This window comes from Pelmatolapia mariae, linkage group LG22, assembly GCF_036321145.2.
Source record: "Pelmatolapia mariae isolate MD_Pm_ZW linkage group LG22, Pm_UMD_F_2, whole genome shotgun sequence".
Lineage (NCBI taxonomy): Eukaryota > Metazoa > Chordata > Actinopteri > Cichliformes > Cichlidae > Pelmatolapia > Pelmatolapia mariae.
The window spans coordinates 21,744,312-21,767,806 of NC_086245.2; the positions used below are offsets into that span (position 1 = coordinate 21,744,312).

General features: G+C 39.8%; 1 protein-coding gene across 1 annotated transcript in view; it reads right to left on the minus strand.

Annotated features, from left to right (window-relative positions):
* kcnh8 (potassium voltage-gated channel, subfamily H (eag-related), member 8) overlaps positions 1–23,148 on the minus strand; it is a 64,390-nt gene extending 41,242 nt beyond the window's left edge. Inside the window, exons 1-3 of the mRNA XM_065470748.1 lie at positions 23,073–23,148; positions 6,008–6,241; positions 1,390–1,521 (exon numbers count right to left, since the gene is read on the minus strand). Coding sequence (XP_065326820.1) covers positions 1,390–1,521; positions 6,008–6,241; positions 23,073–23,148 — 442 coding nt within the window. The remainder of the gene's footprint in view (positions 1–1,389; positions 1,522–6,007; positions 6,242–23,072) is intronic.
* Positions 23,149–23,495: the final 347 nt, after the last annotated feature.

Genomic DNA, 23,495 nt, shown 5'->3' on the forward strand with positions numbered 1-23,495 from the left:
CTTTAGGTGCAGTTGTACAGCTGAGTCTTGTCCTGTCGAGCTCGCTCTTCTATGTTGTGTCATGTCTTTATGTAGTGGCTGTTTGGGTTTTTGGTTAAAGCATAAAGTAGAGGTCATCACTAAACGGAAGATCGGTGGTTTGATCGAGTCTGCATGCCAAATATCCTTTGGCAAAATACTAGATGGCCTAAGTTGCTCTCCAAGTCATCCATGGGAGTGTGAATGGTGTGACTGTTGGAGAGCAATTAACCATAGAAAAAAGTGCTTATATGAATGGGTGAATAAGACAATTTTTATAAAGCACTTTGAGTGCTCAGGTCAAGTAGAAAAGCAGTATGTAAGAATGAACCAGTCCATTTACCATTTACCTTAGTTCACAGGAAGACACACATGATTAATAGTGGGTCTCGAACCCATTATACTGTGCTGTTTGTCTGCGTCAGAGGCATGCAGCATCAGCCTCTTTCCTTTTCTATGAAAAGCATTTCATTATATGGGCAAAAATAACTTTGCTTTCTGCTTCCAGTTCCGCCTTATTGACAGAGTAATTAGGCAAATCCAGAAGAGGAAGGTCTGAGATGAGAAACGTGAGTTTGCTTACTTCACAAGCACATATATTCACACACATTGACTCTGGCTTTAGCTTAGCTTCTTTTTGTATTGATGAAAATTACAAAAGCTGGAAACATTGATTGAAGTTCATTTTTAAATTCCCTATCAGACAGAACATGCTAATCCTGACCAAAGCACCTGATCAAAGACTGGTTTTAGATTAAAAAAACAAAAACAAAAACCAATCTATTGTCTTGAATCACAAGTAAAGGCTTTATACATAATTTATTTAAAGACAGGGACTGATACAGTGGTTAGCACCTTTGCCTCACAGCAAGGTCTTGTACTTGAATCCACTGGACATCTGGGACCTTTTTAGGGTTTATATGTTCTTCCTCATGCTTGTGTGTGTTCTCTGTGGTAAACTCGCAATTATAATTTGACCGCTGGGATAGGCTCCAGCTCCCTGACGCTGAATTGGATGGATGGATGTTATATTAACTCTTGGTCTTTAGTTTGCACTAAAACCTTTTGCCCCACAAACCTAACTTGTACAGTATGCAGTAAAGAAAGATGAATAATAGTATAAGGGGACCTTACTACTTTCCGTTGGAGAGATCAAACACACTCAGCTTCAACACATATTTTATGCAACAGCTTAAGGGGATTGTTTTTGTCTACATCATGAAACACCAGTTTAACTATTGAATCCGATGGATAAGCTTTGGCTGCTTACATTATAAAAATCCACATGCAAAATGAAGATTAAATATTTGGGGGTTCTGGTCCCCGCTCTTTAGAGGACATAACTTCCTGTACATAAATGCACATACAGACCTTCCCTCTTGTCTTCTTGGATGGCTTTGACTTTAGTGTCGGTGATGTCCTTAAATGAAGCCAGAAAGAGCACCACGTCGCCTTTTTCGTTCTTAATTGGCACAATGTCCAGCAGGCACCAGAACAACACAGCTAAAAGGGGAAAACACACACACACACACACACACACACATTAACACTATTTGACACAAAATCTCTGGATTTTGAAAAGATTTACAGTTTGTGCATATACTGGTGTGTTTATGCAAAAGCAACAGTTCCAACGATTTAGACTTATTAGTGAGCCTGTCTACAGCTGGATGCCCCTCGGGGGAAGCAGAGACTTTAAATAGATCAAGCCACTGTTCTCCAGGCACAGCAAGAGATGAACCCATCTCTGAGGTCCCATCTCCTGCTAAATAGATTCCTTGTCAAAGAGACTACAGGTCAGTATTGTGGGCAGTGTTTCTGATAAGAATGAGTGTGCTCGCTGTGGTTATTGTGCACTTGTTAAACGATTGATTTACCAAATGAAAGTGTCATAGGAGACAGATTTGTGCATCCAGAAAATACAAGTAGACCACAGTGTATCATTTTGTATGTACTGTAGATGAGCCAAAAAGTTAACAAAATGCATACTGTGGAATTATCTCCAGCCTGCAGTCTGCCTCAACTTTGTGGAACATTTCTTTTTAGTTCATTGTTTTGGTTCCACAGATCAAAACTTTGGGACTGTTTTTACAGCTCTCATTAAAAGCCACTGTACGCTGCCTGCCGAGCACCGAACAGCAAACAATTAGGAGCATGCTAGTGAGCACAGTGGAGCATTCAGTAGCTAAGGGACAGATGTTTTTCACAGAATTTTGATGAGACTACAGCAGATTGAGAAGAAGAGCAAATATTGGGCTTGGATGGACTGAAAATTTGAAATGAAAGTAAATTGTGTTTCGTGTCCTCTGGATCTGCATATGTGCAGCTGTCTTCTTATGAGTTTACTCCATCAGCTTAAAAAGTGATCAAGTCAGGGCTGTATCTAAAAGCGAGTTTGTGTTCCTTAAGGACCGTCTGGAAGTCTTCTTTATGTTAATTATTTAATCACATCAAATTATACCTAATCCACATCAAGCTGGGGGATTGTGCATGGTTGGCAGTAAATAATAAGGACAATATTTGATAACTTTCATTTACATTTTTTATTGCTAGGTAGGAAGGTGAACATTTTAGTTCTTTAAAAGGATTCATCTTTTTTTAGCACACAATGTCAATGTGACAGTAGAGATCTTTGCTCTACCTTTACCGCTTTTCTGCTCAGTAATTAGAAATGAGTTGTTGATCAAGAGGGATTTCCCATGGAGTTCCCTCCCATCTCTCCCACTCACTAAATCCCCCTCGCCTCATGATAACTAAATCACAGTATTTTTCGTCTCCCCGTGTGTGCGTGCGAATATCTGTCTGCCTGCAAGACAAGGCAGCACTATCAAGTACACAGTGAGAGAAAGAGCCTTCCTGATTGCGATCATGCAGCGTTGGCTTTTCTCAGGCAGACAGACGGAGGACAAACTGAGTCAATCAGCCGCGTTTACTTTCGGGACGCTGCTGTGACAGACGAAAACGAGAGGGATGAGGCAACACAAAAAGGCTGAGGCAGGGGAGGAAGCAGCAAGATAAGGAACAGAGACATAGAAAAAGCGGTGCCAAAAGAACAATGTGGAGATGGTAATAAGACCGGGACTGAAACAAATGGCATTGCCATGAGAGAAAGAGAGAGAGATGAAATGTAACAAAAGGGCTGAGTGAAAAGAAAAGGAGATGGTGGCAAAGACAACAAAGCAAGAGAAAGATGCGGGTAGAAAATCACATCTGTGATGCTATTAGCAAAGCTGTGTATACCCTGCACGACCTGCTGAATTTGCTTTAAAAGCCAATCAAAAATAAATACATGCAAACATGCTAAAAAATCTGACATGTGCACGAATCACCATCTCTGTTTTACTCGTTTTGAGAGAGCATGCAGCATGGCAAATCATCTTCACAGCTGCTGTCAAAACAGCGTAATCACAAACAGCTTTTGATCAGTTCACACAGTGGTGTTTGCAGATCTCTCAATTTCTAAGTCCTCTGCAATATCAGACAGGTTTGTGTTTTTTGAACATCCTCTATTAGGCGTGCACTAAAGTGCAGTAAATATGTTGCATGTGCATGCAAACTTACATTATAAACAGCAGTGAAAAAAAAACAAAGCAAGTAGTAAGGCAGTCACACCTGAGTTCTACTTATTGCCAAACGCACAGGTACAGGAACATCAATTACCCCATGGCTAGACACTAATTGGACTTTTATATTAGTAACCCATCTACACAGGAAGCCTTTAGAATCTCCTCTGTGGTTGATGCTGCTGTGTATTGCCTATTTGATTTTGATGTGAATTTGATGAATGTTGTGAGTTTCGAGTCGATATCCTTTTGGGCTCCTGCAGCTGTCCAGGTCTTTAAGATTTTTGTGACTGGTGGAGCATCACTGGTGAATATTTCACTCATATCCTAAGTGGAAGCTAGCCATTGGTGAAACACCAGTGGCATGTGCTTCATTAACTCTGTGTTTAACTCCCTGATAAAGGTTTGTATGCACTGGAGTAAACATGACCATACCATGAGAATAAAAACATATTTGAAAAGAGATTGAATTGGACTTCTTTGATTGTTTATCCCTCCCAAAGAGCACCTCAAACAGAAACAAATGGAATCCAGGAAGCATTCTTCCTAAAAAAAAATGTTGTTTTTCTTTAAGCACAGGAAACTGTATTTTTGGTCTTTGTAATGAGTCCAAGTAGAAAAAAAGCTCTTTTTGGTTAATTAAAATCTTTTTTCAAACGTCGTTTTAGTCTTTAGTTTACTTTTAACCAACTACAATAACCTTCTGGGCAGGACTCGAGATGTGACAGAACATGTAGGTAGAACAACATCAGTCAAAGGAGAAGTTGGACTTCTACTGTTGACTTTTACTATTCTGGAGATGAAGAAATTTGTGCGGTAAAACCAAGATGGAAAATAATGATTTAGCATCCAATAATTTGGTTACTTTTTAATAATTTTCTGTCTTTCCTCTCACACCCAACCAGTGTTGGTGGAGTCTGGTTCTGCTCGCGGTTTCTTCCTGTTAAAAATGAGTTTTTCCTTCCCACTGTCACCAAGTCCTTGCTCACAGAGGCTTACCATTTCTTTCTACTATTGTTGGGTCTTTATCTTTCAATATAAAGTTCTTGAGGAGTTGTCGTGAATTGGCACTATAAAAAAATGGAACTGAATTGAATTGAAAGTAATACAATGGTCCTCTCAGCTGTAATCTCATCTACAGTATACACTGGCTGAGCCCAGTGCTGTGTTAATTGATGGCAGCTTTAGAGACATTGAACCAACACTGTTTGTTTGAATCAATGTTTAGAAACAACAGCTCGTAAAGTGACAAGCTCATTTGATCAATCTAAAAACATTAACAGCTGCTGGAACTTGCGGTTCTAGCAGCTGTTGCAGGCTCCATCTCAGTGCCAACAGAAAATAATGTCGAGGCAGGTTCATTGCTCACCACTGATCTGTTTGGACAAAACAAAACAGAAATCTCCACAACCGAAAGTGAAAAATAAAGCAATCCAGTCAGATTATCAAGGAAGAGACTTTGCCCAGTTGCACAAGAACAGATTTCTTTTGTTTCCACAGACTTTAAAGATTTATCAAATGTGTCATGTTGAAGGCTCAGTTGGAAACTCACGAATGAGCCCTAATGTGAAGTGAAAGAAAGCCACTAAACTGATAAAATGAATAACTTTCCTCCTGGATTGTGACAGAGGAACTGCTGAGGTATTCACTACCAAATATAACATTTGGCTGGCTGGGTGGAAACATGTTTTTCTAATTATTTTGTAGATTCACAACTGGATCTGTTAAAAAAAAAAAAACCAAACAAATAAGAAATAACAGAAACTCTTAAATGCAGGGGAACATAGCACCATCTCAGCTTGTATCACAGCAAGTGTGCATCCGCTGGTGCCCTGATGATCTCATTATTTTGACTCCATTTTGTTCATTGGCCGGCTCGCTAATCAGTGAATCACACACCAAACCATACTGCACCACAGCTAGTTTCTGGTCTCAGTTTAATTGAAGGAGACGGGGTTAAGGAGTCACTAGCAGACAGCTATTAAAGTTTAATATGTCTCAGCATTAAATAATAACTGTAGGACATTCCCGACTGGTGGCTTTGTTTAATCACCATTTAATGAGAATGGCTCAATAAAAGAAGCAATACATCCATGCCTTCTGCCATTGCTTCATCTATCGACTGGCCCATCTACGCCAGTTTAAATTGACCTTCTTCAGAAATAGCCACACACAACTGCCATCCATTCGTGGAAATCTGAAAGACAAAGTACCCCATGGTGCAGTCACTAATAGCTTTCTGAGCCTGTCTACCATCTATGATTCCACAACCTAATTGGCAAATGGTAAATAAAGGCTCAGACTCTGCACTGCATTGTGAAGCAACTCGGCATGAGCTGAAAACAAATGATAAATGAAGGGAGCCAGCAATAATTGAGCACGCAACTCAAATACTACAGCTAGAAAAGTGACATTTGACTGCATACCTGTCTTTTTATAGAACATGATCTCATCCTTAAACTCTTTGCGCTCCTCCAAAGCCTCGTCAATGCTGAGGATGATGCTTTCGCTTGTCTCAGGACCATACAGGAACTTACAGGCGCAGCTCTTCTGCATGACCTCTGCCCGAGAGAAGCCTGTGAGCTCACAGAAGCCATCGGAGCAGTAGACAATGGGAAATCCCTTCGACACCTGAGCATTGGCCAGGATGAAGTTGCTGTCTGCAAGAGAAAGAAAAGATTGCATTATCAAGGTTATGGTAGAATTTTGTTTTGTTTGTTTTTTTCTATTTACCTGGACTTAGAAGAAATAATGAATGCCTTTTATGAGGTTTCTGCTATAAAGGAAAAATAAATGGCGAGCTTAGGGTAGCTTAGTTCAATTCATAGCTCCTTTCCAAAGAAAAGGAGTGCACTGTTACATTTGGCCAGTGACCGAAAGTAGATATAAAACAGAACTCTAAGAGCAAATTTCATTTTAACTCTTCTTTATTTTGCTGCTTCAAGAGGCCCTTCAGGTCCCAGAACCAATCTCCTAGCAACCAAAAAAATACACCATCTAAATTCACCATTGTTACTAACATTTCTTCTTTTTCTCCTCTTTACCTTGGTGCTTGGGTAGTAGTGTACAATTGTTTTTTAGAGCATTTTCACAGAAAACAGTAGTTCTGTATGTCTGAAAAAAAAAACGTTGATGAACCAAAGCACTAAGGAAACTAAGAGACAGCCTTTATTGCTGAAAAATGAGGCCAATGCAAAAGTGTCTCTAATGGCCACTTGAAGCTCATTCCAAAGGCGAGTCTGTCCCAACAGACTCCTACGACGAATTCAAGAGTATTAAAAGCATGTTTACAGGCTGGTACAAAAAGCAGTTTTGGCCTTTATTCTTCCCCATTTTATGACAACAGTACAATTTAGTGAACTTTTTTTTTTTAATAACTCATCCATTTCGTTAAAGCCTATAATTAGGGGTGTGGTTGCATTGACTGCTTTGGGTCCTGACAATTAATTTATTTCTAATACTGCTTGTACCTTTGGGGGCCTCCTGAAGCATTTTAATGTAATTATCTGAAAAATGACTGACAAGGATCTCTGCAGTTACTTAGCGTTGCAGACCTTTATGCACTATGCACCTGAGAACTCAGTGAATCCACACTGTAATTTTATGTGGTTTTTTACTTTGTGGCAGAGTTGCTGATTCTTAAAAACAACACAGCTTACACTTAACATGGAATAAATTTGAATAACAAAGTGTCATCCTATTACAGTATCAGGCTCAAATTCAGTGAGCTCTTTAGAATGAAAGCTTGCAAAAGCCGATTGCACCTGATTTGAAAAATTAAGATAGGTGGCTCCATACTTTTGTCCATATAGTGTAACCTCTGGTTTTCCAAAGCTAACATGGAAATGGTCAAGACTGTAACATCAAGGATGTCAGAATGTGCAGCCCAGAAGCCAGTGGATGACATCATTGTGGGTATGGCTGTCTTTTTTATACAGTCTGTGTAAAAACCCCAAATTTGCTAACAGATGCCAGCATGCTTCAGAAAGCCAGAAGGAAAACCGCAAACGGGTGTCAATTTTTTTTTTTACCGGCCCACATGCCTAATATGAGACATCTTTCATATTGCACACTGCCATCTCATCCATATTGAAATGAGAAACTAGCTATCATTATTTCTTTTTTTCTGGAAAGCTGAACATTATGAACAGAAATTTGGCCTGCTCATCTGTGGAAACTGTACTGCCAGCACTGGGACACCAAAATGCTTTTATCACCACCAACTTCTGAAACTTCAAACAGTATAAATGGAATCGTTTTCAACTGGTCAAGGAGTGCCTCTCTAGCTGTTTCAATGACTTGCTCTCACTTAGCCACTGCAGTGATATTTCAACACAGAAAAACTAATTCTGATAGGATGGGGGTTTTGTTTTGTTTTTTTTAGCTTAGACACATAAAGGCCTGTGTGGGTAAAATAAAGGCTATTTAACTAAATAAATGAGGGATTTCTGTGTACAAAGAGCAGCAGAAATATGCCTATGAAACTCCTTGAAAGTCCCTGGCTTCAATAAACACTGATTTCTCATTTGTAATACTCTTAGTGAGAGTCGTGTTAAAGATAGACCATGGACTCAGGAGAAATTTTGGTAAAGAGTGAGAGAAAAATCTGGAGAAGGGGATCAGTAAGGGAGACGTGACGTGATACCAGTGAAAAAAGAATCACTGTGCTGAAGTCTATCACAATTAATTAGCCCATTTGTGTCTAACTCTAAATACCCAGTTGAAGTGGACCAGCTGTTTCTACCTGAATCCATCTATTAAGGCACACAAACATACACCCATGTGTGCAAACAAACACCCACAGTGGCAGGATTGTGCAGAATGATGCTGAGCTGTGCTGACAGACAGCTACTGTTTACAGTACAATGCCCATTATACACAACAGTTGACTATGCTGCTTTGACAGTTTCTATAGTGAGTGAGTGTCTATAGGTCTATGTATTTGCATGTCCACTCCTGTAATTTGATAAGCAGTCAAACCAGCAAATCCTTGTCCATGAATTACATGATAAAGTAAGAATACAGATACATGTATGGTTTCATTTGGTATTGAGAAATTATACAGAACCCAGACAAATTTTGAGACATTTGTATAATCAGAGCAAATAAATGAGCTGCAAGCACTTTACTCGATACACCGAACACAAACCCACAAAGTGACACGAGCTTGTTTATAATCACTGGTTGAGACATCCTGCAAAGTGACTTGTTCAATTACGTTTCATTGCAAAAATCAATTTTCTGCATCAGTAAATCTTTTTTTTCTTCATCCCAGGTAATTAATAGTTTTATGTTTTATGTCAGGGTTTGTTGAAGGCAGACACCTTAGATCTGAACTGGGAATTCAACTACAGGGAACAAAAATCTTGTATGTGACACAAGAGGAACGAGCAGCTTGTTCCTTTTCTCTAATCCCATCAAGAAATCAATAATTGCTTCAGCACTCTGACAGTGCTCACTATAAAAAAATATAAATGTCATTATACCCGATGCTCTTAGGTTATTTAATAACAGAAACACACTTGCTTATTAAAGCTTTAGTATTATTTCCATCATCACTATTACTTATTGCTTAATATTGGCTAAGATGTGGGAAAACAGAACAGTAACAGGAAACTGTTTTGGACACTCACTAGCCACTTTATTAGCTACACCTTACTAGTACTAGGTTTTACCCATGGTTTAATGGTGTTTATGCCATGTTCTGATCCTACTCCAAATGTCACAGCAGAAATAAGACCAGACAACATTTTCCAATCTTCTATTACCTAATTTTGGTGAGCCCATGCAAATTTCAGTTTCCTATTTAAACTAGAAATTTTGTCTTTCTCAAACCTCTGTACATACTCTGTAAATCCTAGAGACAGCTGTGTGGGAAAATCCCAGCAGATCAGCAGTTTGTGAAATACTGGTATCGAATGTGCTACAAAGCACAATCCCACGTTGAAAGTTGCATAAATCAACTTTCTTCCTCATTCTGATTCTTGGTTTGAACCCCAGCAGGTTATCTTTACCATGCTTGAATAGATGTACCTAATGAAGTAGTTGGTGAGTGTAGTTTTGGTGGCAATTTGAACTGTAATAACCAATAAATAACCAATAAAAAACAAAATAGTCTTTAGCCTTTCCAAGTCCACAAGTCTGCTTGGGTCTGTTTGATGTAAATTTTGTTACATCTGTGGATTTGGACCAACTACACATGCACCCTGGGTGGTGGACATCAAGCAGAGTTCAAAGAATAACAGCAATGACTACATGACCATCGTGTCTCTAGTCGTCTGTGTCCAAAACAGAGTATAATCTATTTTTTACTCTGTCTTAAAATACTTTCTGGCTATTTGAATACCAATACAGGAAAACAAGTAATTTACAAAAACTTGCATAATTCACTTGCATTGACAGAAAAATTGAAATGTTTTGGTTTTTACCAAGAGATGTGGTAAGCATGACTAGAAAGAAAAAATGTAACAATGTTTTGGATTCATTAGCATACAGAAAAATCAAATTGACAGTGATCCCAATTTGTGAAAAAGAAAAACACATATGAACGTGTCTACGTCAGCCGCAGTATTTGGCCTGAATGGCCCAGACAGATGGTCAGAGTGGGTCTTAGCACTGGGACTGGCTGTCAGGCGTGAGGCCCCTAAGGCTGAGGGTATGCAAAAGAGAGACAGTCAAGACTGTTGGAGACTGAGACTCGGGAGTCCTGAGGAAAGGCCCGCAGCCTATCTCGTGGCAGCTCTCAGAGCACAGGAGGTTGGTGTTGACAAAAAACTATACTGTGTTTGACAGCAGATTACTTTGTTTGCTTAGAATTGACAGATATGCAATATATTGTCTGCACATACAGTATACTTGTACTGGGTCACATGGTGGGGAGACAAGGTCATCTTAGGTAACTTGTTTTACCTGGCATGACCTTGTCTCCCCTCCCCTCATGATCACACACATAATATGAACATACTCTAGAACAAAGCAAACATTAAGCTAAGCATGTACATTAAACTCTATTTTCTTTTCATGCCCCGTGTTAAATTCAATATGTTAAGAACTATATTTAGCCTATAGTTGCTTTCGCACAACAAAATCAGGTCAGGGCAATGAAGTTTTCTTCTCACATGCAGCTCACAGCAGGGAATAGCTTCAGACAAATTCTCACTACTGGAAATTCTCTGTTTGGTTTTGTCTAGGCAGCTGCCTGGTGTTCGGGAAGCAGGACACATGACACCCACTCATTACTGTGAATTCACCAGAAAATTACCTGTGCTATTTTTCCATGGGTGCAACTGAACTTCACATGTGCTTTGCAGTATGCAACTAGTAGGTTAATGACCAGTTAATTTCTGGTCTGACTGTGTCTGACTTCTGACATGCACCTAACCTAACCTATTGGGTTATCTATAGAAAGGATCTGGACTAAAAACACCTTATAATTGCGTCTCAGAACACATACTTCCAACTTACACTTGCTATTTTGAACACATAAGAGCACTCATACCAACAAGTTAGGCTATAAGAAGTGGCCCGATAAGTTACCCATAATGGTCCAAGTTGTAAGTGGATATAGCTGCACACTTCTTAGTCATCAATTATTATTTATTGCTGGGTCTGCTTTAGAGTGGTTTGCATTACATCTATCTGAACCATTCTTTTCTGTGGCTGCCTTTTCCTCTTTTACTTTGCTTACCTATGATGTGCCACAAGGTTCTGTTTAGGGGCCCTTATTGTTTTGGTTATTTCAGTTATTTCTGCTCTTTCTTCAGCACGCTGTGAGCACCTTTAAGGACATCTGTTATCACTGCTATGCAGATGATATTCAGTTATATATCGATTTTAAGTCCCAAGAGCTTTTGCAACAGTGCGCCCCAGACTCTGGAAATCTCCCTGTAAGCTTGAAATCCGTTGACTAAACACCTAAAAAGTCATATTTTTAGACTTCTTAACTTTTGTTTTTATCCTCTGGCATTTTGTTGTGAAGCACTTGTGTGATGTTTATCTTTAAAGGTGCTATAGAGATAAAAGTTTACTTACTTATTATAATGGATACATTAGAAAAAGGGAAGGTAAAAAAAAACAACTACATCATCATTTTTTTGTGTAGAAGATAGATGTGTGGTGAGAGGGTCCAGTAGTTGTAAATATTTGTAAAAATGCAGGAGCTAGAAGAACAGCTTTAGTCACAGTTTTTAACTTTTACACTTGAATTTGTGTGTAATGTAATTAAGTACAGTGTACAGAGTGCTTTACATGAAAGTGTGCTACCATTACTACTACCACCACTACTAAATATTATTATTTTTGTTGGTTTTTTTGTGGTTATTATAAACTTTATTTATATAGTGCATTTCAAAACACAAGATGCTTCACAAAAATAATCATGGTAATACTATTAGTAAAAAAAAAACATTTGAAAAGGAAGAGCAGTAGCCCATGAACATTAAAATAGAGACTAATTATCACCAAGAATTCAAAAAAGAAAGAACATCACAAATTCTACACTAGGAAACAGTCAAATAGATTTTGCATCTACTACTGTAATAACTGGACACTTGTTTGTCATCACCACAAAACTCATTTCAACCTTTAAAAAATAATAAATAACGAAATAAATCTGTTTTTTCAACTAAATTTCCCTATACTTTTCCTTCTCCTTCCTAACCTCCTAAATTTCAGACTGTTACTTCCTTTTCTTGCTCCTCCACTTTCTCAATCACTCCAACTTTACTCCACTATCAACCTTTGCTCTCTCCTTCCTTTCCCCTCCAACTCCTCATGATGTCCCTCCTACCATTTTTGGCTCTCTCTACCTAATTACTCTTCATCTCCTCTCTGGCCTTGGAATTCCATCACACCTTCCTCTTACCCCAATCTGCTTATTACCTGCATTTTTGCACACGTCCACCTTCTTTACTGCCTCTAAAAAAAAGTATAAACTATCTAAGTTTACTTTATCCTTCCTCTGCACCCTGAATCTCTGCTAAACTAAAATTCAATCATCTTTCCTTCTTACTTCTTCTCTGTATCTTTTACCTTCTGTCGTACCCTCTTCACAACCTCAAGTTGTTCTGTGTTCTCCATTTAAATTTTCTTTTGGCTAATTGCTCCAGTGTGGAAGCCAATAGATCATTTTGCCTCATGCTCACATTGCTGCATGACAGCTGCTGGTGAAACCCCACAGGTACACAGAGGATAGAGGGAGGAGAAAAGGCAGTGACAAAGAAAGATAGAGCAGGAAGGCAGAAGAGGAAAGAGGTCAGGAAAAGAACAAAAAGTGCAAGAAGAAGCAAGACACATGTAGTTACAGAGACTACTTATGTAATTAAAGTTAAGTGAAGGTGGTGAGCAAAAGATTTGCAAATGATTTGTGATCAATGAAACTTTCTAGTGTAAATAGTAAAACCAAAATACTAAAAAGACTGTTTTCAACTGGTTTGCTATTTACTCACATACAGAATTTAGACAAACACACAAAATAACCAGCGGTATAAATCTGACGGAAAAGTGCTCTTCGTAATTATGCAAATAACAACTGTTTTCATCACCTTAATAAGCAGGTTTTAGTGAACATAGGAGTGTGGCTCTTGGAATAGAAATTCTGCTTGGTCACTGGATTGGTTGAACTCTGGTCCATATTAAATACCTCAGCAATTATGTTTGCATTTTTATTCAATGTGCGTAGCCTCACAGAGGCACTAGCATGTCTCATGTACACAGAGTTGTTTTATGGGCTTAAACATAAACAAACTTAAACAAAGAGAACATGAACCATATCAGCAGCGGCTAAGGAAACTTTAATTCTTAACACTGTGAGGCTTTAAAACATGCCTTTACAATATAGGAGCTCCATGTCAAATGATCATGTTGGTCGATTTTGTCAAGATTTGTGGTGGAGACAAGACCCAAATCCAGAACACAAAGGCAGACAAAGTAAAACAAAGCAGAGAAAGGAAAGTCCAAAATAAATAGCAGACAATCTGACAGGGAAATGAAGAACCAGAAGGCTATATTTACTTGGAAGACTGAATGAAGACATCAACAGTAGGTGAAAATAGTAAGCACAAAGGAAAAGTAGAAGAAGACACCACAGACACCACCAATTATTCTACAAAGTAAAACAGGGAAATGTCAAAAGACAGACGACATTTGGACACTAAACAGTCTGGGTGAAGGACACAAACACATAAATGAGATCGAAGGAACGCAACATGGAAACGCTGGGGAAGCAGAAAAATAAAATCAAAACAGCAACCAAAATTCAATATGTCACAAAACAACACAAGAACAAAAATGAGTCTGAATTTTAAAATATCACAAAACTAAGGCTCATCAGGACTTTAATAATCATCATCACAGGAATCCAAAAGTTAAAAACAACAGATAACCTCGGGACTGTGAAAGCATTCGTTTAAGCAAAGAGAAAACAGGTTGGGTTTACTACAGTTGATCAGTGTATTTTTTGATGAGTCAGAGGAGGCAAAGCTGAAAGTAAAGTCTTTCACCACCATTCCTTAAACCAGACCCTGGCATTATACAGCTCACAGATCTTTTTCAGTCCTTTGGTTGTACCTGACCAAAGGTGTGTAGACAATGGGGAATTAGCTTTCAAATGTGAAAAGTATAAGAAGCTTTTGACCAAGCTTTGCTCATCCAGGGATGGAGCAGCTTTGTGACAGTAAGCCACTCTCTGATGGGGATCAAAGACTGTTTGGTGGAAGCCACACCTCTGTTGGTGAAACCTAACAAGACAGATCGGGAACACTGAGGGAAATCTGGAGCTTCATTTGAAAAATAAACTGATCAAGCTCTAGATGAGAGCTGTGATATCTGTAACGCAGTCCAATTGCACATCTTTGTTTGTGGACTAACGAAAACTTTTGAGATTACAGAGGAACTGGCAGCAATGCCCTCAGTGAAAAGGTCTATGACAGGGAGTGATTTCTTTGTGGAGGTGACTGCATGCTTGGATAGGCTGTGGCTATTGGGAAAAATGTGAATGCTGATGAAATAGTGAAAAAATGTTGACTATTCCAGTGTTTCATTGTCTAATTGCAATATTAGCCCTTACCATTTCCAGTTTATAAAGAGATAAGATTAATCTTGAGTTCAGCTTGTTGGTGCAATCCTCCACAACAGTCCCAGTTTCTTGTGTGGCCCCTTGGGAAAATGAATTGCCCACCCCTGCCTTAAACAGATGGTATATTTGGGAAGAGGTGAGTGTGTGTTTTTGCTACCTTGTCCGCACACTGTTTTGTCCCAGTTTTGGGGATTTTAAACATACACACACACGGGGAGCAGCTCGTTGTCAGCCTTGTGCCGTCACTGCAAGCAACCCCAGAGCTATTTAAGTCACGACAACAATTCCTATGATGGGGAACAGAGCATGAGGAAGCAGTGGAGAGTCAGCGAGAGGGAAGAGAGAAAGTAGGGAAGTAGAATCGGACAGCACTGCACAGCAGGGAGAAGAAAAGATGGATAGCAAATATGATGAGAGAATGAGAGAGAAGGGGGATGTGGACAGATAAGGGGACTAGAAGGGGAGGTTGAGAGATACACTGTGGCAGACAGATGAGGGTGTTAGAGGGGCACAAGGTGAGGGGGTGATTTGGAAAGTTGAAAGTAAGTGAGATGGAGCTGTGAGAGGCGGAATGATGAAAGATGGAGATGGAGTGTGGTAAAAATTGGTCAGGAAGTGGGGAGATGGATGGAAAAGACCTCACCACCTTTTTGACGAAAATCATGTGGGCCTCTGAAAATGCTGCTAGAGCAGCAGTTACATAACCAAAAAAAAAAGTCACTCTACAGTTGCCACAGTAACCACTGACACACACCATGGCAACCAAGGTTACACATGTACAGTTTGTCTTAAAAGTCGAGTCAGTCATTGTATGGGATAATGAGATTAAGTTTCTGTGCTGTATCAACAAACTGTGTCTCGGTTATTAGTCAGAGCATAAACATTCATACAGTATATGCGTGCACATACTCTCGCACCCATTCTAACAGTGGTAATCCTCTCACACCCTGTAACTGAAGAAGGAAAATCATTACACAAATCCACAGCCTTAATCACCTCTGTGCCCCTTTATCATACAATCCCCAGAGCTCTCACCAAATGAAACATTACAATGTGCATTACATTCCTGTAATTTGCAGGTCGCACACCTGCTGTTCCTTCCATGTCTGTCTCAGTCAGTGTATTTTTCACGCTCCATTGTCTATTTCCCCCTCTTCTTCCAAATGCATAAAAAAAAACAAAAAAACAAAGAAAACCTTTCCTCCTTGCCTCACAAAATCTCACTCAGTTAATTGAGTCTAAAAATGGCCGACTTGGCCCAGGCTTCCTCTAGTGAAACCCAGTTTGTCGATCGTTCTGGACAGTCCATTAGGGATGGTGATTAGGAGAGGAATCTCGCTAATTAGGAGGTTTAACAAGGCAGAACGTCCACGGTGATGGGGAGGCTCTCAGAAGTCCCAGAAGTTTGGTGGAACAGACGAGAGGCTCACGCTCCTTTAAGCTCGCGGTAATAATCAAGTCCAGTGACCTTACAGCGAGGACAGCATTTCCCAGCTAAGTCTGTACTGATGAGGGTGGCTGTGTCTTTTTAACTGAATACTTTATCAAAGCCAGTGGATAGTGCTGGGTTGCTATTAATGTGACACTGAGATTTACATTTTTCACAGTTGGTTTACAGTGAGTATGGAGCTGGCTGTGTTGTAGGAAACAGTTTGTTTGGGATAATACAGGTTAAACAGGTTGTCTAGCAGCTGATACAAAACCTGCATCTCTTTTAAAATCTTGTCAATCTCCCCTTCAAAATCATCCACTCGTGCACCTCTGAACTGCTTCCAGCACAGCGGCTCTCTTCTGTGATTTCAACACAGACATGCAAAGTCATCAAAATACTTCTGTTTGTTTACTTTTGTTTGGAGGATCATTGCTTGTGATGAGCTGGGTCTCTGGTCACGACCGTGCTAGGGATTTGTTGAGTGTGGTTTTTTATCATTTACTGGATAAGTCACCAAATATTCAAACCATCAATGCAGATTTCTATGGCAACATCCTCAGGCACCTGATGAAGAATGTTCAGCAGAAATGACCTGAACTATGGCATGGGACACTGTGTCACACCAACACAATTATCAGTCACCACACACTCTAGTCCCTGTGAATTTATCCACTTCCTTTAAATAAAAATTAAGTGGAAGGATTTGTGTTTTGACGCACTGCAAAGGCACAGCTGGAAGGGGACAGAAGAGGCTTTACTGGGAGTAATCCAAAATTAGGTCTCGTGCTAGAAACCATATTATCACAATAGTTCACTCACGATGCAATATTGTCGCAACTTTTAATATTTTGCAATATGCTGACTGTTGCAATAACATATATTGCAATCCATCACATTTTTTAAAAAGCTAATTATGTCCTCAAAGTCAAACTTTATCAGTATCTCTTTTATCCAATAACAAAAGGTTTTCCCACTTTTCTGTGACGTTAGATCATTGAGCAGACCAACACTACTAGCAAAATCCTCCATAAAACTGAATCAGTCTGCTATTCGGCTGTGATTCAGTGGGGTGGAGTCGGCAATCCCATGTAATCGGTTTCTGATAATACAGCAATTCTGTTTGATAAAAAGTTGACAAATCACTCTTGCTGTCCACATAGACATTCACATTTTACATAAATTTACATGTAACTATCATATTTGCCTTTGTTTTGTATAAGAATAGAACCAGAATAGAACCAGTTGGCAGCCAGTTGAGCCGAGTCCCCTCAAGTTGTGCTCATTGACAAAGACTCACTCAGACTGATGGCAACATGTTGGTATGTCTACATTCATAAACCAGATGACAATCTCTCTGAGAGCGATTGCAGTCAGACAGTGACTGTTTGCAGAAAGGTTGCCTCAAATACTTGTGCAAGTGCTTTACCTTCAAAAGTAGTTGCAGCACTCTGGGCAAACACTTAGCCAGCACAAGTTGCAATTCCTATTTTTACTTATGTGACTGAGCCATCAGTTTGCTTTGAGTGTGTGTGTGTCCGCTGTTTGATGGATTTTATAAGTTCGCTCAACTAACGTTATCTCAGGATGGCGTTAATTTATTTGGTTTACCTGTATTGAAACAATATCGCTACGCAAAATATCGAGATACTGCGCTGTAATGATGTTTCCTCACCTCCCCAAAACACTAATCATACCCAGGAAGTTTAGAAACTCCACCCTTTTGGTCTGAATGGCCTTATTCCACCTTCAGATCAGAGAGAGGATATTTTAGAATATAACTAATGGATCCTGCGTTTAAGTGTGCACACCAATCCTGTGTGGGTAAACACAATAATCTTTACTTTAGTCGTTTTCTGCTAGAGTTAAGCTAAGAAAGTGAATAACAGACCTAGTTACAGATGCATCGCATGGCCACAAACAAGACTTTAAATGAAAGCCAGCGCCTCTTTGTTTCTGGTGGATGTGTGAACAGGCAGCTGTCTCTTTAACATGATGGATTTTTTAGAGCTCCCGAGCGTGCAGCACAGCACCATTACTTTTTGTTTTGTTTGCCCTAAAATGTAAGAGTCTCAATATTAAGTGGGCTTTGGAGAAAATTGGAACAGTAGTGGCAATCCACTGCCAAATAAGTGAGGGCCCCTCTGCACCCTGCAGCACAACAGTCAATGATGATTGATTACTCCCTCACAGTCTCATAACTGCGCTCATTATTTCTTTCACAGCCGTTCTCTGACCGAGGACAATATCGGAGCTGCCTTTTTCACAAGTTTGCATCTATTAATAAGCATCTGTTAAGAGAAGTTAAAGTCTTGCTCTTGTTTCTGTTACTATATGACATATACAATCTTGGTTGATTCCAGCACACAGTCCAGGCTTTCCTCACTTTTATAAACTTTCCTCAAACATACTGTATGTGCGTCAGTGTGCGGTCTGTGGTCTTTTATACTCGGTAATTAGCTTCCTCTGTCTTCTTGCAGGTCACGGGGTTGCTGTTGAGACAAAGCCGTAGAGACACCAACAGTATAAACTCAGCTCACTGGAGGCAGCTTCCTTCATTGTGTAAGAAACTCCAGTAGGCTCTTTTAACATTCACCTTGCAGCGAGTAGTAATCACAATATGGATCCCTCAGCCACTTCTTAAGCATGTAATTAGGTGTGCTGCGTTAAAGAACGTTAATCAGCAGGGAGGAAACTTCTTTTTTACTTCCCTCACGTTCAAAGGCAGTTGAGCAGGAACTACACACGGGCAGTTCGGTGACACAAAGCAGCCAAATGCAGAAAATGTAGCATACTCTCCTGCTTCTTCTTGCTCTCCGGTCTCCCTTTGTTTCCTCTTAAACACATGCTCTCTATCCTTCTCTCTCCCTCTCTCTCGTTTTCATTCACATGCACGCTTAAACATTACGACTGGCGTTGTGTTCCAACTCAACACACAGCTGTTTCAAGTCTTGGCACCAGCAATCGTGACAGTAATTACGTGCCTAGTGGAGGTGGAACTAGTCTGTGCTGAGAGCTAGGAAATAGCAATCTGGAAGAACAGTGCTGCACGGGAAGAAGGCAACACTCTGTGAGACAACCAGACCTTCTGCTTAACTTGGAAGCAGGACACCCCAATATGGTCTCCTTACGAAAGGAGGGCCAGCATTAGATTGCAGAGCCAAGGCAGCAAGTATTGTGTTTTTCATGATGAGGCCGTCTTACCATTAGCGTTGATATATTAAGTGACTGCTGTTTAGATAAATGTAGTTAAGATAACTAAAATAATAAAAATGAATCTTATGCCAAATGAAAAATAAGTTTTGGATGTTGAATGATTAGAATTTCTCACATTGAGTTTTGGAGATTTGTCTTTTTAAATTATTACTAAATCTATACTCTACTCCCCACAATAATTAACTACCAGTGCTGGACAGGTGGTAAGATTAGTCACCTGGATGGTGTAAGGTTGTAGTGATGACAGAAGGTATCACAGCATAAGCCACAGCCATATTCTGTTATTTTAATCACAGCATGGGCAAACAGACCAAAAATAACAGTGATGAGCACTGTACTAAAAAGAGAGTTCATCATATCGAGGGATATCTTTCCATTATCTGGATACATTTAGTCTAACTGGTGATCAACTCACTAACGTAACCCAGGGTTTCCCCAGCATGTTTATCTGAAAGGAGTGGCAACATCTGACCAATCACAAACATGGAGAAGTGTACTGGCAGCACAGAGGCTGATTTTACAAATAAAAATAAAACCGTTATAAAAATAAAAACATGTTTAAAAAAAACAGTGCAGACTGAAAGCAACACATGCAGACAAAGCTGTGAGTGTGTGTGAGTGTGAGAGAGAAAGCACTGTATAGTACTTCAGTATTAAAAGTGTATGAATGTGTGAGTGCTGTGAATGGTTTGGTCAGCAAGACTGCAAAAGAGCTACTATATTAATAAAGTTTAGCCTATCTAAAGCCAGAAAAGAATGCCAAGAAAAATGCTGACTGTGTAAGTTAACAGACTTGTTAGCATCATTTATTATTGTTAGGACCATTTATTAATGCTCATAAAAAACTAAAACTTTGGAAGATTGTAGCCAACAAGAAAAAAAAACATGGAATAAAGTTGTGTCTAAGAATGTGTTTTAATTACTGATGCTCATCAGAGAAACACAAAGACTTTAGATGCTATTAAAAAACTAGACCGTCCTGCTGTCCGTGCACAGAGTTTCAAGCCATCTTCCAGGAATGGTGACGCTATTTTCCAAAGAACTGGTAAATGGACTGGTTCTTATATAGCACTTTTCTACTCTGTCTGAGCACTCAAAGGGTTATATACAACATGCCTCCTTCACCCATTAACGCAAGCAGCTTTTACAATGCTGACGTGGATTGTATCTTACATTCACACTCTGATGGAAACATCGGAGAGCAACTTGGGGTTAGTATCTTGCTGAAGGATATTTGGCACGTGGGCTGGAGCAGTCAGTTGTCAAACTGCCAACCTACTAATTAGTACATGACCTGACCTGTACTCTACCTCCCAAGCTACAGGATCACTAGACAGTGATTTCATACCTGTTGATCTCTAACCTAGAGCATAACCTGCTGCAGAGAAAGTAATCATGTCAGTTACCATAGTAAGACGTGAACTAATTTCATCCAAATGTAATAATATGCTTTAAATACTTACAGTAAACACATTATGCTCATTTCTACCTGCACATTTTTATTCCTTGAACACACAAGAGTAGCTTTGCATAATTTATGGTTCCTAATAATCCTTATTTATCTTATACTCTGTCTTTGTTTTCCCTGCCTTAGCCACTTAATCCAAACCTTTTCTGACTGGCTGCATTTTGCAAACAGAAGATTTCTTCTTCACAGCCAAAGCTTTGCTCCTGTGACAATATTTAGGACGTCTTCTCTCAGTGACATCATACAGGCTAAGAGTAGAAAAAATTGTCTGGAATGAGGCATTTAGCGCAATCTGAATTTAACATTTTATATCCCCATTTGAACAGCTAATCTGAACAGGCATCATCTGTTTTCTCAAAGCTGTTAATAGAATTAATTCTGAGTGTTTTCAGTTCTCTGTAGACTCTGGTTGTGAAAGGGCAAACTCGGTTAATTCAGATAACAGTTGGTTGGAATATAGAAGTTAATATTACTGTCCAGGAAAAAAGTGAAATTAATTTAAATGACCACCACTAAATGTAAAAATATTTTTCCAAGAACAAATCAGATCACCTTAAACAGCTTTCCACTATTGCTTTCAGCCATTTATCACTGTTTAAAGGTCTGACCTGCTCTTGGATTTGGTTGATATGATAGGAGATCGCATAGCAGTGAAACTACCTCTTCCCTTATATTTGCTCTTGGCCAGGCCATCATAGCTAATTTGTCCCGTCAGGCTCTGCTACCTCCAGTCTGCCCCATCTTGCAGTTCAAATCCAACATTAATTTCCTTTACTTCACCAACTCAAGGACAGCAGTTCATTCTCGGGAGCTTGACAAACTGCTTGTGCTACAGGTACAGTACAACCCCAATTCCCCTTTGTTAGGACAGCCCTCCTGCCAAGGCAGCTTAATAGTTGTTGCCATCGTGTGCCTTTGCTGGTCGTCAACCAGCAGATATTTAGACAGAAGTACTGATAAATGTCTCTGGTTATTATTGCTATTCTCCAAGTGAACAAGCAGCAGGAAAGGTAGAACATCCCAAAGAGCACACATACCAATGAGCTAATATGTTAAAATGGAGCTTGAATCAGCCCTAAATGTAGGAAGCACTGTGATGTAATAAAATGTGGCAAGTACTGGCACAGAGAGAACAGACAGAAGTGAGTTTTTAACAGGTTGTCATGACAATTTCTAGTAAATTTAAATTTGAATCACCAATCACACAAAAAGCTACTGTTCATGTGTGTGTTTTTAAAGAAAATGATCAACATACAGCATTGCCTTTGTTCATTCCTGTTTACTCTACAATATAACGATTTGTATTAAAGAGCAAAGACGGGAAAATTCAGCCACAAAGTCCATAATAATCCACGCCTAAGGGCATGAGCAGTTGCCCAAAACAAACAGCAACAGAGCTGAAACAAAGCTGAATGGAAAATGAGAGCAGAGCAGTGCAGATGGATTGATTCTATTTGAGCAGCTGATGATTCCTGAAAAAATAAAATAAAATAAAAAAGAATTCTCAAAGAGAAACACGAGATAGTTGTGAAATACGGTGCTTGGTGTTTAGGAATCCTCATGGTTATTATTGAGAGAGGAAGCAAGAGTTCAGAGTAAAGTTGAAGAAACGTCTGTGTGGGCTTCGCCTGGGGAAGGACTTGCTGTAATGTCGCCGTCGACCAATTAAGTTTGATAAATGTGACCGCTGCTTTCAGACCGGCGGGAGGAACGACTGCAGTAGGCGTCTGCAGGATTTAGCCAGATAATAAAGGTTAACTTCACTGTAAAGATAAAAGAGTGGAAAGCCACAGAAAGTTGGGCTGTGGTTTTTTCTTTCTTTCAAAAACACAAATATTAACACTGGTTGCAAGTTGTGTGCATGCTGCCCAAATGCCTGTCGAGAAGCTGTACTGTAAACTGGGAGTGGACCTTTGTCGCTGTCTGTGGTGCTGAAAGCCTCAGCGCTGTCTGCTTTGGATACTGGAAACAATTTTGGATTACCTTGAACTTTAGTGAAGTCTCTCTTTGGACAAGGAAAAAAGAAATAGAAAGAAATGTGAAATACCTGGTGATCTAATGTCGCTATCTGTATCGAGGACAGCAAGCATGCAATCATACTGAAAGGCACTGACAACTCCCTATTCTCTCTATTACAGGTGTTGGGCGTTTTGGATCAGCCTGCTTTGTCAAGCTTATTCTCTGGAGAATCCCAGCCGGCCAAAAATAAAGAAGGGGGAAAAAAGGAACTTAAATCGCAAACTATTACACATCCTTAAAGGAGTCAATGATTTAAAATATATGGAGATTAAAAAGCAAACTTACGAGTGCCATCAAACCGAGTGGCTATAGTGTCCAGAAACGTGTTCTGCGGCGCTAGTAATCCCTTCATCACAGGCATTTTCCCTGTTTAATGTCGAATTCCCCATCAAAGTTACTGAAGAGATGGTGCAAGTCGTCCAAACGCTTGAGGTGCTCCCATCGAAGGTGCTGATGGCTATATGACCGAGCAGCTATCCAGTCAACTCAGCACAACGCAAAAGCCCCTAGCTGGTGGGGAGCGCACGTGACGCGCTCACCCGTGCGTCTGTTGCGTGTGTTAAGGACAGGAGAAGAGGGAGACCACAGGTGCTGCTCAGGTAAGAGCGAGGGACAGATTGACACTCCCTGTCAGCGATTCCATTATTATGTCGGTTGGAGCCAACGATCATCTATCCACAGCGTGCAGCAGTGAGAGACGAGCATTCT